This window comes from Microcaecilia unicolor, chromosome 1 (assembly GCF_901765095.1).
Source record: "Microcaecilia unicolor chromosome 1, aMicUni1.1, whole genome shotgun sequence".
Taxonomy (NCBI): Eukaryota; Metazoa; Chordata; class Amphibia; order Gymnophiona; family Siphonopidae; genus Microcaecilia; species Microcaecilia unicolor.
This window is the reverse complement of record NC_044031.1, coordinates 233,927,861-233,945,543: the sequence shown is the minus strand read 5'-3', so window position 1 is coordinate 233,945,543 and position 17,683 is coordinate 233,927,861. Positions and strand designations below refer to the sequence as shown.

Genomic DNA, 17,683 nt, shown 5'->3' with positions numbered 1-17,683 from the left:
AATGAAAGAAATACCAAAGTTACTGACAGCTATTGTGGCAGCAATAGGCAAATGGAGAGCACAAATGCCTTTTGTTCCTATTGTAATACATACCAACCACACGATTAAAACGCTGTTGAGCCCTAGCCAAACAGCATTGACAGCCACTAGATTTGGAAAATATCAAGCAGTACTTTTAGGACAAGATATAAGAATAATACCATTAACTAAAGAACAGAGAAATAAGATAGATCTGCTTTTTCCTGTCAATCTAGAGGGTGAGATCGATACTATAGAAATCCCTACATTTCACTGTCTTACTTTTGAACCCTTATCTGATGGATTAATATGGTTTACAGATGGAGCTTGTGAAAGGACTGTTGCAGGCTTTGCCTGCGTGCAGGTAGATGAGAATCTAAGAAAGATAATGCAAGTACAATATAAAACCCCTAATGACCATACTGCACAGCATGCTGAACTTTTAGCCGTTATTACGGCCTTACAACACACTGATATGACTCAAAATGTCACTATATATACTGATAGTGGTTACATTGCAAGTTCACTACAGTATCATATATTAAAATGGCAGCGTAGGGGGATGATAACCAGTGCAGGTAAAAATTTACAACATTACACATATTGGAAATTGCTGTTTGAAATTTTGGCAAGAAGGGAACGTGAAGGTAGAAAAACTGCAGTTGTGTGGACCCCGGCCCACACTGAAAGGCCAACCTTTGAGGCACTAGGTAATGCAATGGCTGATGCAGCAGCAACGGAGGTGGTTAAGCAAAGTGAAAAGATTTTGTATAATACTAGACAGACACAGGAAGGGCCACTTACGAATGTAGATAAGATTGAAATGTGGCAGCCAGAGGGACAGGAAAGTGAAAAATGGTTGAAGAGAGGATGTATGAAATTGGGAAGTGAATGGTTTAATGCAGAAGAAGGATTACCTTGTATGCCAATGAGCCAGGCGATTAAGGTATTGGCTGAGTGGCATGCAACCATGCATTGGAATAAAGATACAATGAAACAACAGTTTGAGCAAAGATTTTGGACTTTAAAAATTGATAACTTGATTCAACAGGTTGTGCAGAATTGCATGGTATGTAATATTAACATACCTAAACGAGGTCCTAAAATATCGCCTGGGACACTTCCAATACCAGAAGGCCCAGCAAAAGAATGGTATATCGATTTCACTGATATGATTGTTCCAGTGCAGGGAAAAAGGTATTTGTTAGTTTGGGTGGATGCTTTTTCAAGGTGGGTAGAAGCATTTCCATGTAAAAGGGAGACAGCACATGAAGTGGTACAATGCCTGGTAACTCATATTATGCCAAGACATGGGTGTCCATCTAGAATAATTTCTGATAACGGGACACATTTTAATAACAGTGTTTTGAAAGAAATGGCAACGATTATGGGTTTAACACACAGAAAGGTATCAGTGTATCGCCCCACCTCAAATGGTTTGGTAGAACGCTACAATGGTATTTTAAAAACTAAATTGAGAGTATTACTGAAGGCTTTAAACAAGGAAACAGCAGGTAAACCATATACCTGGCTTGATTTGTTACCATTAGCTTTGATGGTTATAAGGGCCCAACCTAATGGGCGTACTAAATTGACCCCATTCCAAATTCAGACAGGACGTCATTTTTTCCCGATGCAGACAGCAAGTACTGATAGCACAGCTCAGTACTGGCAAAAGCTACAACCTATGTTGAACCTGACAAGTGATATGATCCGAACAAATGTAACATCACAGGCAGGGACTACTAATGATGTTTGTGCTTTTAAAGTAGGTGATCTAGTACTGCGAAAGAACTTTACACATAAAACATGGAAAGATCCTGTGTATGTAGGGCCTTTTGCTATCACGGCCCTTACTCAGACCTCTGCCCGTCTGGAAGGTCATACTTCTTGGATACATTTAGCAGATATTCGACGAATTAATAACATTGAAATGGACAAAGAATAAACAAACATCATGTCCCTAAACATGATGGTATTGGACTGTTGTTGTTTGTTAATGGACAATGAACACATATGATAATAGACTTGTTACAGTGGCCAAGATGTTGAATTTGACTGATTGTATCATATGTGCCCACTGACTGACATCATCCTTGTCCTTGCCAACTATGATATATGGGACTACAATGATAAAATCATGTCTGTTATCCCAATAAATACCTGTGTAAGAGATGATGAAAACCTTCATTGGACAAATGAGACTATTTATATTGCTTATGGACAAGTGCCCACAGACATCATGTTGGTGTCTGATTAATAGTATGACAACTGAACACATTCCCCTGATAAAGTGCACTTACATGCAGAATGTTGTAACAACTGATTCAATGAATGTTATGCTTTTAATTTGTGTAATTTTTAATGCCACATCAACTAATGAAAAGTAAGAATGAATGACAGTGTATTCCCCTTTGATGAAGCTCACTGTCTGTATTCAAAGGAAATATAAATTTTGTACCCTAGTACAATTAAATCTGTTTAATGCAACATGTATTAGCATGTTTGCAAAGATGTGCCAGGATGTTTTTAAAATAACAATGATAACTGAAATTCAGAATAAATAGAACTTTAATATGTCAGCCAAAAATATTGAAAAAGCGTGCAGAAACTGAATGCCACAAACAAAGGGGGGAGGAAATTTAGAAGGGAGGTAAGGATACAGACTGGAGCTAAAACAGATGTTTGAGTCCTGGAATACCAGGCCTCAAAAGGGAGGATTTGTTGAACAAAAGTATGAAAGATTTGTTGAATAAAAGTATGAAAAATGCGGAGTGGAAGGCTCCATGATTACAACAAGCTGTTTTAACACTAACCCTCCTGAGGCATGAGAAATTTGACGGACATTAAACATTAGCCAAAGGCAGGCTCCAAAAAGTCTGTGGGCTAAAAGGTAGGGGGGTAATAGAAAGCAGATGTTCTGCACATGATTAACAGTTTGTGGTATTCAGAGACTTGCACAGGGATGTTGTATAGTCAGATGCCAAAGAAAGCTATATAAGACCAATGAGAGATCTGTGCCTTTAAGCATTCTCTGACTGCTTTGTCTGAACATGCTTCCTGCATACCTCATAAAAGGTATGCAGTACAATTGTAAATAAACTTTTTATATTAAATCGTCTAGTCTTCTCTTCACAACTGTTATATACATCAGAGGTTACTACAAATCTTGTTCAGACCTTTCAATATCTGGAAGTAGCCTGCCTTCCTAAATTAAGTCCTGAGCAGGCCATTCTTGACCAAAACATAACAACTGCAGGCAACCTCCACTCTTAAACCTGGCAAAGCACCCGGGTTAGACAGACTTTTAGCTAAATTCTAGAAAAACAATTTGGGGGGGGGGGGGGGTATCTAGCTCCTACCCTGGTTGATATCTAACTCTAAAATTACAGGGAGAGAAGCCACTCCCTTCTACGATGGAGGCAGGAGTTACATTTCTATCCAAACCAGGGAAGGACCCTACATCATGTGGATCCTACCACCCCATTTCTCTGCTGAATCTGGATGTCACGATTTTAGCTAAGGTTTTGGCAGCTAGGTTAAATGGGGTGATAGGATCTATTGAGGGGGAAGATCAGGCAGGGTAGATCCACAGATGATAACATGCAATGCACTCTTGACAATGTGGTGTGCTAAAGCCCATAAAATACTGATTATTTTAATCATTGATGCAGAAAAAGCATTTGATAAAGTAGTATTGAATCACTTTGGACTGGACCCCAATTTTAGATTGGGTCTCATCCCTCTACTCATCTCCTACAGCGATTATTAGAGTACATGGAGTTACTCCAACTAATCGTCAGGGGTGTGCATTGTCCCCACTTCTTTGCCCTGGTTGTGAAGCCGTTGGTAACCGAAATCCAGGGCATTAGACTGGTAGGTAAGGAATTTAAAATAACATTGTTTGTGGATTATATTCTATTAACAGTGGGTGACCCATGCTCCTCCCTTCCTCATATCCTCCAAGAGTTACAAATATATGGTTCACTCTTGGGATTTAAAATGTACACCTCAAGTCTGAACTGCTCAATATAACCTTAGATCAGGGCACAGTTTTAGACTTTAAATGACTTTACCACTTGGGTGGGCAAAAACCCACATCCAAAAACTAGGAGTAAAGATCTCTGTGAATCTGTCCTTAAATTATGGTAAGCTGCTCCCAGAACTCTCAATGTTGGATTGACGGCATAGGCTCCATTATTCTTGGCCTGGGAGTTCAGATTTCCATGCCTATTATTTAGCATCTCAATTGAAGGTATTAGTGGATTAGTATGACCCCTTAGACAAGGTTTGGGTGTACATTGAAATGGATATATTACCTTCTAATAAGAGGGATAATTTATTATGGGAACCTCAGCACATCCGCATATGTTTAGATGGCTTCCCTTATTTTAAACATTGTAAAATCAATGCTTGGCAAGATTAAAGTGAAAGTGATGAAGGACCAAACAACTTTCAGTAGTGTACCCAATAAGTTCACACTTGATACATGCACCTCACTGGGCAACTACCTTATTGAAAGCATGAGAACAAAGGAGTATTTGTTGCCTACGAGACCTTTATGAAGATGGAATTTTAAAATTTTTTCAGCAATTACAAAACATATATATCCTTCCATCCACAGATTTTTATATATACCTTCAACTTAGACACTTACTATACTCCACACCCATTAGAGATTGTAAGCAACAAACACACGCCCTTTGAGGAACTTCTGTTGGCTGGGGACTCACAAAAGAAACATAGCCTAGATTTTATAATTTGCTACTAGGGGACCCTACAGCAAGAAGCGAAGATACTTACTTGTACCAGGTATTCTCTAAGGACAACAGGTCTCCAGCCCTCCCTAACTCCCCCAGCAAAAGGTCCCTGGTGGCCTAGTGGGTGACCAACCAACCCCCCCCCCCCAGTGACAGGGGGGGGGGCAGGAGGTCCACTGGACCACTGGTCCCCCGCAATGATCCCCCCCCCCCCCAGGTTCAGGGAGGGTCCCTTATATGGTGTATAGCCCTGCCCAGCGCATACAAGGATACACTGAGCAGGGCTGGGGACCGCCATTTTGCAGCATCACAGGAAGAGGAGGGAGGCAGGCTACCCTCCCTCCTCCAACACAAAAGGTAGGGGAATAGGGGGGACTGGACCACCAGGGACCCCTTGCTGAGGGACCAGGGGGGGCTGGAGACCCACCGGATCTCCAGCCCTCCCTGAACCTGGGGGGGGGGGGGGGGGGGGGGGGAGTTGGTTGGTCGCCCACTAGGCCACCAGGGACCCTTTCCTGGGAGAGTTGGGGGGGGGCCTGAGACCCACCAGATCTCCAGCCCTCCCTGAACCTTGGGGGGGGGGGGGGGAACCGGAGGTCCACTGGACCTCCAGCCCCCGTTGCTTGGGGCAGGGGCAGTTGGGGCCTGGTGGTCCCTGTATTTGACAGGCTTGGGCTTTTGACAGCCCAGACCTGTCAAACAAGTGCGGGAGGACTGTGCTGAGCACATGCTCAGGCACAATTCTCCCGCACTTCTACCCCATGATCAGAGATAATTGCATGCTTAAATTTGCATGCAATTATCTCTGATCATAGGTCTAATAACGCCCCGCGCTGTTCCAGTGCTATTTTTGGAGCGCTGTTTGGAACAGCGCGGGGTTTTGATCATTTGTCTGCAAGAGCTGCAATCCTCAATCTACAAAACTAACAGCGAGACAGAGGAATCTGCTGTATAAGGGAGGGAACTCTACTCTAGTTCTGAGAGAGTTGTTCCATCCCAGGGCCAATACCACCCACTTATGTACTTGATTAATCTTGCTGTCTATGAAAAACATCTGTTAGTTACAGGTGAGCAACTTAAATCTTACCACAGCCAAAATCATGTTCAGTTGTAGCTTCTCCAAAATAAGAGGTCCCTTGTTCTGATTTTATTATTCTTTTGTAGTACACAAATACTTAGAAACACAATAAATTTTACAGAACAATTTCCTGGCTCTCATCTACCACAGTTAATTTACAGTATGGGCTCATCCATACAGTGCTAACAGCACTGTGGCATAACAGGCCCAGTTTTTCTTAGGTCATGTATTCAGGCCCAGGGAGAAGGGTGATCTTATATTTTACAATTTCCTTTATCAATTCCAAGACATTTTTAGTGTGTGGGCTGGAGAGTACACTTCCCATGTGCAAAATTCCAAACTGTAAAACATTGCATACATGCTCCAGCTTACATTCCGAGTCCAGAATAAGGAAGAAAACCACAAACTACTTACCCAGACACTGGGGTCAGCGTAGAGTCATCCGAAACTGCTGTAAAAATCAACAGTAAAACCAATCATAAAAATAGCAACTAAGCAAGTTCCCATCTTGAAATATAAAGGCAAAAGGGGCTCCTTGTTTGGTTCTCTTTCAAATCCAGTAAAAGGTCATCAAAACTAGGGATCCCCAAAATGTGGCCTACAGAATGTTTTTTTTTTTTATTTGCTATTTTTATTTCATGCATAGTGAGCTCCAGAGGCCACAGCAGGTGCCACTGTCCACCAGAATCCTCAATCTCCTCCTTCATTTCAGGGTGAAGGGTCATGAGTGTGCCCACCTCCCACCCACAGGCAAGAAGTCAGGCGAAGAGTACTGAACAGTGGGTCAGTAGCATGCAAGTACAGTGGCAGAGTGCTTTCTACAGGTAGCTTAGGGGTGGTTATCTGCTTCTCACACAACAAAAACACAGAAGGCATGAGCTGCTGACTGTGTGGACAAAAATGGAAGTGTCGGCAAGATAAGAAGCCTGAGCTAGAGCTTTGCTGGTGGGCACATCAGAAGTGATGGCTAGGCTGCATCATTATCATGTGATGAGTGCCACCACAGAAGGAGGGAAAAAATGCTAATAGCAGGGTGAGGAGAGAAGAATCCAGAAGGGATGAGAATTTGTGGAAGCTATAAGAAGGCAGGAAAGAGAAGGGTCAAATGAGTGAGATGCAGAAAGGGAAAAAGAAATGGCACACCAGCTGCAGGGAAAGAGAGAAGGAAGAGGGCAAGGTGTAGCAGGGATGACAATCTCCAGGTACTAAAGTATTAGTAATATTTCTATGTTTGCTGCAACTCTAGGAGCCTTCTACCCTGCACATTCCCCTTCCTCAGCATTTTAGATCACTGAAAAAGCTGGACAGGGTGGTCTCCTTGCTTAGCACACTCAGAGTAGACCTTGCATCAAGCCAATCTGGCTCTTTTGATGGTTGAAAATATTCTATGTTATACTCTGGTGAAATTTTACATAACTGTGCAATGCAGAATTTCCAGAGTTTTCACCTTTCTCTGGTCACATGAGTGAGTGCAACAACATAAACTGCCTTCTCTGTGGAATAGGAGGTAGTCAATGCAGCTACATTTACAAAGAAAGAGGTTCCACAGGCTAGAAAGAAGAGCGTTGTGTCTTCTACACTCTACGGCTAACCAAATATGTGAGCTGTATGGTTCCCAGAGTCCCATGATATTCTCATAAGACTCTAACAGCAGCATACAAAGTACCATGTGGTTCACACTTTGGAGCCACGAATGCAGAAAGAAAACTGCTATGTTGAATTGGTTGATGAAGAAGAGTTACAACACCAATGGGGTGTGGGGAGGAGGAGAACTACTACTACTACTAACATTTGTATAGCGCTAGCAGGCGTACGCAGCGCTGAACATGAGACACATAGAGACAGTCCCTGCTCAAAGAGCTTACAATCTAGGTAAAACAGACAGACAAGACATTTACGGGCAAGGGAATTACTGGTAAAGAGGAACAGGAGAGGAGGACAAATGAGTGGTGCTAGGAGCCAAAGGCAGTAGTGAAAAGGTGGGTTTTCAGCATAGATTTAAAAACAGGTAGAGATGGAGCTAGACGTATGGGCTCAGGAAGTCAGTTCCAGGCATAAGGTGCTGCAAGACAAAAGGAACGAAGTCTGGAGTTAGCGGTGGAGGAGAAGGGGGACGATAAGAGAGATTTGTTCAGACAGCGGAGTTCACGGGGAGGAATGTAGGGAGAAATAAGAGATGAGAGGTAGTGAGGGGTCATAGAGTGGATGCGCATTTAAAGGTCAGCAAGAGGAGTTTGAACTGAATACGGAAGCAGACAGGGAGCCAGTGAAGTGACTTGAGGAGTGGGCTAGTGTGGGCATAACGATTCTGGCGGAAAATAAGTCGTGCTGCAGAATTCTGGACAGACTGGATACTAGAGAGATGGCTGAGCGGAAGACCAGTGAGAAGTAAATTGCAATAGTCTAAGCGAGAAGTAACAAGGGTGTGGATAAGGGCTCTGGTGGCGTGTTCAGAAAGGAAGGGGTGAATTTTGCTAATGTTGTAGATAAAGAAGCGACAGGTTTTGGCAATTTGTTGAATGTAGGCAGAGGAGAGAGAGGAATCGAAGATGACTCCAAGGTTACGAGCCGAGGAGACAGGGAGGATATGAGAGCCATTGACGGAGAAAAGAATGGGGGAACAGGGGAGGAGGGTTTAGGGGGAAAAATGAGAAGTTCTGTTTTAGACATGTTTAATTCAAGATGGCGTTGAGACATCCAGGCAGCAATGTCAGACAAGCAGGCAGAGATTTTGTCCTGGATTAAAGTTGAGATTTCAGGGGTGGAGATGTAGATCTGAGAGTCATCAGCGTAAAGGTGGTAGTGAAAGCCATGGGAAGAGATCAGGGCACCAAGGGAAGAGGTATAGATGGAGAAAAGGAGTGGTCCAAGGACAGAACCTTGAGGCACACCTACAGAAAGCGGGAGGGAAGTTGAAGAGGATCCATCATAGTGAACGCTGAAAGTACGGAGTGAGAGGTAAGAAGAGAACCAGGAAAGAACAGGGCCCTGGAATCCAAGTGAGGATAGCGTATAAAGGATTAAAGTGTGGTCAACAGTATCGAAAGCAGCAGATAGGTCAAGAAGGATAAGGATGGAATAGAGATCTCTGGATTTAGCCAGAAGCAGATCATTAGAGACTTTGGTAAGTGCAGTTTCAGTAGAGTGAAGAGGGCGAAAACCAGATTGAAGTGGGTCAAGAATAGGTTGAGAAGAGAGAAAGTCAAGACAATGGCGGTGAACAACACACTCAAGTAATTTGGAGAGAGAAGGGAGATGGGGCGATAAATGGAGGGACATGTAGGGTCAAGTGAGGGTTTTTTAAAGGAGTGGAGTGACAATAGCATGTTTGAAGGAACTGAAGAGGAGTTGTTGAAGGCTGGGAGAGACAGAGTTGGGGGGAAGGAAGAGGCTGAAATAGGTTGCATGGAGGAGTAGCCTAGTGGTTAGAGCACCAGTCTTGACACCCAGAGGTGGCCAGTTCAAATCCAACTGCTACTCCTTATGATTTTGGGCTAGTCACTTAACCCTCATTTGCCTCTGGTACAAAATTAGGAACAGGGAAAATCCCAGTGTACCTGAATGTAACTCTGAAGATTTTCCAAAAAGGCAATCTGAATTTCAGGGATTTTTGTTTGGAAAATCCAGAGAGGATTTGGAGGCAGCACCAGTTTCTTTTAACTGCTGACATTTGTAGTGACAAATCACAAACACACTGCTGTGTTGCCACAAGTATTAGTAGCTGCAAGAAGTCAACACTGCCTACAGCTCAAACCCCCATCCATGGACTGCTAATGTAATATTGCCAAACACCAGAAGTCACAGCTACTAAACTCAGGGGAATTCTGCACCAAAATCTTAAAACTATTTTACTTAATTCTTAAATGTACTTTTTGTTTTGAAGTTAAAATTAAATTACTGCTCAAAGACAGTAGTTATATTATTTTGGCAAACACGGGTGAACATTTTAGAAAACATCTACATATGTATGCAATCCACATGTATAAATGTAGCACATGTAAATAAAGATTTCAGAAAGCAGCTATTTACATATGCACATGGTGAGGATTCAGGGATTAAGGGGGCAAAAAAAATAAATGTGTAGTTACCATTTTACAGCAAGAATACAAATATAGTTTAATAAATTTATGTGGTGGTCTTTGCATCTGCTCTGAGGCACATGAATGTGCCAACTACCTGCTCATTTGGACCCGAGTCTCCACCAGTGATTCAGGGGGGTAACTTCATTAATCTCTGTGGTGTCTACCACCACCTCAAAAGATGTTACAAATTATTTTGTTCTGCTCCTTAATTGGCTCCTCAGATTTTAAAATCTGCCACGTGCACAAGTAAACGTATAAGTTGCAAAACAGGCGACCATCCAGGTTTAGTACTGGTCACAGCATGGAGACAGTGCTGACAGCCTTTGATATAGTAGATCACGACCTACTCCTTGATTGTCTTGCTTCAACTGGAATCTCAGGTCTGGTACTCTATTGGTTTACTACCTTGTTGTGAGACCACTCCCCCTAAGTCATACTGTAATCATCCTTCCCTTCTGCACTGTCTCTCAGGGATCAGTCCCAGCCGCACTCCTATTTTTTTTCTCAGCTGACCTGCTCACCCTTGTCCAGGATCCTGACATTATTGCCGTGCAACACTGCCTGTCCTCAGTTGCTGCCTGGCTATAGAAAAATAGACTTTGCCTTAATCATGCCAAAACTGTTGCTTCTTGGATCATTGGCCAACTTTTCTGACCCACTACTCCTTCTCTACTACTTGGTTCCTCTATCAATATGGTTGACTCCAAGTACCAGGGTGTCATAACGATCAGCATCTTTCCTTTGCTCCTCAGGTTTCTACCCTAGTGAAACATTGTTTACTGCCCTAAGTCAATTCCACTCTGTGCTTCGGTGCCTCGACAGTCATGCTCAATCTGAAATATGCTATTGTAGCCTTTCATAGTTTATGCTGGAATTACCAACATGCTTCTTAAGCACCTGCAGACCATCCAACACACTACTGTGAGAATATTTCATTATTCCAAAGATCTGATCATATCTCATCATTGCTCTATCAAGAGCATTGGTTCCCAGCTCTATATAGAGTTCAATACACAATTCTTACCTTGGCACACAAGGCCCTATACATGGATTCCCCAACCTATCTGCTCTTCTTACCCCTATACTTCATGCTGCTCCTTCCATCCTTCCAGCAAGCTTTGATCAACAATCCCCCATGTCACATGCACGATTAGACAACACAACATAATGCTCTCTTTTTCATAGTCCCCATACTATGGAAACTCTTGCCCTCCTCCTTTTGTGCTGAGGTCTCATTTTTTAAATTTCAGGTAGCTCTTAAGTTCTCTTACTTCAGGCTTTTCCAGGGTAATGTGTTCAAGCCTCACAACAGCCTGAAGAGCTATATCTACATTCTTTACCCTCTCCCCCCACCACACGTTGTTCCTATTTCTTTCTTCCTCCTTCCTGTCATTAATGGTGACATTCCTTTCCTTTTAATGAGTTAGTATACCACTTTGTTACAATTTTAGGGAAGGGCAATATAGAAAGCCTTAAGAACCAAATAACCTAAAGCAAAAATATGGTTAAGTTAAATATACTACTGGGGGAGGGGGGGGGGGGAGACTACAAAATCTCCCTCCTGTACAGAATTCTGTATAGCTACAAGAAGGCAGCAGTAGCACCCAACCAGCTTGCTCTCTTCTTCCATCCCTCTCCCCACTCCAAGTCACTTCCAACGCACACATCCTCCACCCCTCAGTCTAAAGCCTGGTGTTTATCTCAAGTAGAGGAAAATGAATGCATGTCAGACCTCACCCTCTCCTCTGCCACTCAGTAGTGAATGCAAACTTTGAACTGTGGGGCTCTTACTGTGGCCTGCGTAGTTCAAGTTTTGCATTCAGTGCCAAGACAGCAGAGGAGGAAGACATGGCTCACTTCAAAACTACTCCTCCTTTTTCAAACCACGCCTCTGTTTCCCACTTGTGATTAGCACTTGGCCGTGGACTGGGTGCATGTGTGTCTGAGTGGAGGTGTAGAGAAGTAGATATGAGAGAGATGGATGTTTATATGCTGGGGGGGAGGGGGGTAGAATACAGCAAAGGGGACAGAGCTGGGTATATGTGTGATAAAGTGGTTATGTGTAGGTGTGGAGGAAACAGAAAACTGCAGATATGTGAAGGGATAGTGTCATGTGGGGTGCTTACTGAATGCCAGCTTTGAGAGAGGTGTATGCAGCAGGAGGTACATGGGGGAGAGGAGTATGCAGAAGGAGGTGTATGGGGAGGGGTGTAGGCAGTATGTGTGTGATGGTGGGGGGGATGTTTTGAGGTGGTGATCGAGAGAGTTTCAAGGGTATGCACTGGTGGAAGGATGAGAGAGAGCTATGGGGATGTGTGCGTGCTCAAGGGGCAAGGTTGAGAAAGAAGAATGCAGATGCAAAGGATTTAAGATGGCGATTTGAGCAGTCATGGAGTGGTAGAGCTCCTGAACTCCAGTGAGTGGAATGGTCTTTGGGAATTTTCCCTGTGTTGGCAATGGGGAAAAGGAAGGAGAAACTCAAGACCCTTACCTCCTCAGGCTTGGTGGAGACCCCAACCACCCGACAATCCACCCTGGAGAGTTTTGGGGTCCACGCGCTGGGACAGAGGCCTCACACCTCAACGGAATCTGCAGCTTTGGAGGCGGACCGCAGCATAGAGGGCGTTTTGTTAAGCCCACAACCAGATACAGCTCCTCCAAGACGAGGAAGTAGCGGTGTGTCGACGGGGTTACAGCGTGGAGAAGCGCTCGAGAGGAGCCAGCCTTCCCTGCTTGTGAGAGGAGGACCCGTTGCGATATCGACCCCGGGAAGGTTGTCAACTGAAGAAAGTCAAAGTTTTTTGCTCTCTTCTCTTGCTGAACAGGACGCTGCTTCCAGAGAACATGGAGATATAGTGAAACTGGCTATTGCAACTATGGAATCATTATGGGATGTGATACAGGGGGTGAATCCCTCCCTTCTTCAGTTATTTAACTCTGTTAAGGGAGAGATTACAGAACTGAAACAGACATGCCAAAATCAGACTAATCAAAATGAAAAGAATTTGGAAAAAATTACTACACTAGAGGATGGGGTTGTTCACTTGCACAGTTTTGCTGCTACAGCAGCCAGGGACAGAGAGTTTCAAGTGAGAAAACTTGAATACTTGCAAAATCAGGGGAGGAAAAACAATTTACGATTCTTAAATTTTCCAAAGTCTCCTCTTATACCTGCTCTTGACATGCTGAAATATTTGGGGGAAGTATTGGGAATTCCTTCAGAAGGCTATCCGCCTATTGTTAGAGCCCAATACATTACAAGAACTTCCAGATCTGTGACTGTAAGGTCTCAACCTGATTTAAATTTAACAGAATTCCTAGAGAGTTCTCTGGAAGTAATTACAGAAAGGACAACCCTCCTAGTGACATTTGCCTTACAGCCAGATAGAAACAACCGCATGTACTTTCATCATATGAATGAAGTTTTTCTAGGGTCTAAAATACAAGTGTTTCCAGATCTAGCAAGGGAAACACAGAAAAGAAGATCTGAAATTCTTAATGTTGGTGCTTCCTTTGTTTTGAAATTTCCTTGTAGATGTTTACTGAGTCTAAATTCAGCTAATTATGTTTTTTTTCGATCCTAAAAAACTAATAGAATTTGTTAATTCCAAAGAAGGGGTTAGGGATACCCTGGTCGTACCCATTATTTGATTAGCTGTATATCGGATGCGTGTGTTAATTTGCCCACTGCTCTATTGATGACTTTTCTTTTATTTTAATTTCCTTGTTCTTGAATCCAAATAATGGGGACAAAGTTGAAGAAGATTTATGTATTCCGATAATGATCGGTTTTTTTTTCCTGAATAATTTTATGATTTTCAAGAAGTCTTTATTAACCATCACAACAGATAATAGATATTTTCAGACCAAACCGACAATACATTGCCATTGAATGAATACAATAACTCCCAACATCCATTATGAAAACTTCATTAGTTACAACATCTTTAACTAAAACCTTATTAAACTTCAGAGTTTTTTCCGATTTTGTAGATGGAAAATAAAAAAAACCCTTCCCTTCCCTTCCCACCCCTCCCCTCCCCTCCCCGGGTCAAGCCCATCAGACACACTTATTTCTAATTTCCCCCTTTGGGCCTTCGTGCTTACTGTAAACATTGTGCTTGAAAGGTACCCCACACCAACTGCCAACTACTCAACCTCTGTTTGCGTTCTGCTAGTAGCCTTTCCATTTCACAGATATATTTCAATTTGGAGAGCCATTTTGTGATGGACGGCACGCCCCCCTGTTTCCACTGTGCGGCTACGATCACTCTAGCCGCTCCTGCTGCAATTCTCACCAACCTTTGCTGTTGTGGTATTAACCCAGCTACCTGAGCAGAGAACAAAAAGATTTCTGGGGCCCAGCGGATTATGTGTCCCACCCAGCTCTGCAGCCTGCTATGCGCTGCTTTCCAAAACGCTTTAGCTTTACCACATGTCCACCATATGTGCCCCATTGTGCCCCTTTGGCCACATCCCCTCCAACAAAGGCCTGAGGCAGATGGGTATATTCTTTGTAAGCGGACTGGTGTAAGATACCAGCGGAACAAAACTTTCACCGCATTCTCTTTTAACGGTACATGAATAGATACGCCTCCCACCCTTTTTTCCAGACTTTCCCACTCCGCCTCCCCCAAGGACACCCCAAGCTCCTTATTCCAGCTCTTCCTATGTAAGCTATAGCAGGAGAGTTGTTCACCAATGCATTTATAAAGCTGGCTAATTAATCCTCTGGTGGAGCCAACCTTTTCACAAATGTCCTCTAAATGTACTTTCTCCCTCTTTATGACCTCCCGCACTGCTTCTGTTTTAAGAAAGTGGACCAGTTGAAAGTATGCAAATGTCTCCCCCGGCTCCACAGAGTAGACTGTCTGCAGTTTTTGGAAAGACAACAACTGTTCTGCCTCAAACATTTGGCCCCAGGTTTTCAGGCCCCTGGCATACCATCCCGTGAACACCCCTGTCTCAAGTCCTGGCAAGAAGAGTGGGTTGTATGCTATAGGCGACAACCTGGAAAGTGTACATTTTCCCTTAGGAAAGAGACTGTCCCAGTAGTGGAGAGTGAGACTGATGGTCAGGCATTCCCCCTCCCCCAGTGTCCTAAAGGCCTTTGGGATCCACATAATTGCTCCCAGCGGGGTTTGGCCTAGCGACCATTGCTCTAAATGCACCCATTGCCTATCTGGGTAGTCTTGGTACCATTCGACTGCTGCCTTCCCTTGTGCCGCTCTATAATACCACATGAGGTTCGGGACCCCCAACCCCCCCTTCTTTCTGTCTTGGTATAATAAAGTTCGCGCAAGACGCGGACATTTACCTGCCCAGACGAAACGCATTAATTTATCCTGCAACGCTGCCAAGAATTGCCTGGGCATCATCACAGGCAGCACTTAAAAAAGGTACAGCAGCCGTGGTAAAACGTTCATTTTGATTATAGCTATGCGCCCGAACCAGGAAAACGCCAAGTCTCCCCATCTTTCCAGGTCTACTGCTATAGCTCGCCCCAAACCCTTATAATTGGCGTTGAAAAGCTCCGAGTGATCAGAGGTCAAATTGACCCCTAGGTACCATATGCACTTAGTGGCCCACCGGAAAGGAAAGGCTGCCGTCAGCTGTTCCACCTCCTGATCAGGTAGTGTGATGTTCAAAGCCTCTGATTTGGTCATGTTCACTCTAAACCCTGACACCGCCGAATACTCCTCAATTATGCTCATCAGGTTAGGAAACGAGACCAGGGGTCTAGTAATGAACAGCAGAACATCATCCGCAAAAAGGGCTAATTTGTGTGCTCTACCCGCTATATTAAAACCTGAAATACCCTGGTGCGCCCTTATCCTAGAGGCGAAAGGCTCCATTACCATGGCAAAGAGCAGGGGAGATAGTGGGCAACCCTGCTGGGTTCCTCTATACAATGAAAAGAGCTCCGAGTTACCCCCATTGACCCATGCCTTAGGTGACTCATAAAATGCTTGTATCCATCCCCTGAACCTGGCCCCAAAACCTAATGCTTCCAGGGTCTTGTACATAAATGGCCAGTGGACCCTGTTGAAGGCCTTTTCTGCGTCTAAACTGAGAAGGCACATCGGCCTTTGCCCTCTCTTAGCTATATACATTAAGTCAATTACTCGCCTTATGTTGTCCATCGCCTTACGGTACGCTACAAAGCCGACTTGGTCCGGATGAATTAGTGCTGGCAGTACCGGTGCTAACCTACCCGCCAGCACCTTTGCCAGGATTTTAACATCAGCGTTCAGTACTGAGATGGGTCTGTAGGAACCACATTCATTATGATCTTTGTCGGGTTTGGGCAACACAGCTATCCAGGCCTCTCTCATAGATAGTGGCAGTATTTCCCCTCTCCCAACCTGATTGAATAAGTCCGCTAAGAGTGGCGCCAGCTCAGAGGCAAACCTCTTGTAAAATTCGTTAGGGAGCCCATCTAATCCCGGGGACTTACAGGATGGCAAACTTCCAATCGCCTCCTGTATCTCCACCGGTGTGATTGGTTTATCCATTTGGGCCTGTTGCTGAGGGGTCAATGGGGACAAGTCACTTTCCGCTAGGTAATCTGCAATGATATCCTCGGCAGGGCTGATCTCCCACTCATATAATGCCTGGTAGAAATCCTTAAGACGCCTCCTTATTTGCTCTGAGTTGCGCACCAGAGTTCCTGCACCATCCCGCACCTGTGTAATAGTGCGATCAACCTTCTGCCTTCTCAGCTTTATCGCCAGAAGGCGTCCCGCTTTGTTGGCAAACTCATACGAACCCACCCTCTGGCGATTTTGCAAGTGACTAAGCTGCTCAAAGTATATAGAGTCAAGCAGCTGCCTCTGGCCTCTCAGCTCTTGTAAGATCTGAGAAGATTTACTAGCTTTATGTTGAACCTCCAGCTTTTGTATGTTGTCCAGACACCTTTTTATCTGCGCTTTACATTGATGAGAGTGTTTACTAGCTATTTGCAAAAAATAGCCCCTAGTTACCGCCTTCATTGCATCCCATACTACATTGAGGTCAGGACCGGAGTTTTTGTTAAGCTCTAAGTATTCCTGTAGCACTATTTTATATCCCTCTACTACCTCAGCATCCTGCAGCACACTGGTGTTTAGCATCCACCTCCTGTCTTTGAACTCTGTTTTTAGGGTTGGTAACACCACCCAAACTGGGGTGTGATCAGATATTGTCACACTGCCAATTTCAGCTTCTGGTCCATTCTCCACCAGTGCAGCGTCAAGGAAGATATAATCAATTCGCGAATACGAATCATGCGCTGACGAGTAGAATGTATAGTCCCTATCCCTCATGTGTGTCAGTCTCCACAAATCCAGGGTTTCCAGTGAGTAAGCTAATGATTCCAACGCCCTTGACTCCCTAGTACTCTCTACAATATTACGCCCTGAACGGTCAAGACTCGGGTTTACCACTGTATTGAAGTCCCCCCCAACTATCAGTTTTCCCTTGGCAAAGGTAGACAAAGCATTTTTAACCTTTACAAAAAAGTCTGCCTGTCCAACATTTGAGGCATATATTGATGCTATGGTGAATTCCACCTGATCTATTGTGAGGTGCATAAACAAAAAGCGCCCTCCCGAGTCCCTACGGACCTTGAGGACATGCACAGCCAATGAAGAATGCATCAGTATCGCAACTCCGCCCACCTTTGAGCCCTCCGGGGTATGCGTATGCCTTGTAGCGCTATAGAAATGCTAAATAGTAGTAGTAGTAGGCGAAATAGGCCACCGGGT

General features: G+C 44.1%; 1 protein-coding gene across 3 annotated transcripts in view; it reads right to left on the bottom strand.

Annotated features, from left to right (window-relative positions):
* ZNF830 (zinc finger protein 830) overlaps positions 1-17,683 on the bottom strand; it is a 107,237-nt gene that overhangs the window by 72,423 nt on the left and 17,131 nt on the right. For 2 of the 3 annotated variants that reach the window (XM_030204784.1, XM_030204792.1), the window contains one exon: positions 6,271-6,307. In XM_030204784.1, coding sequence (XP_030060644.1) covers positions 6,271-6,307 — 37 coding nt within the window. The remainder of the gene's footprint in view (positions 1-6,270; positions 6,308-17,683) is intronic. The other variant, XM_030204799.1, reaches the window with a different exon arrangement.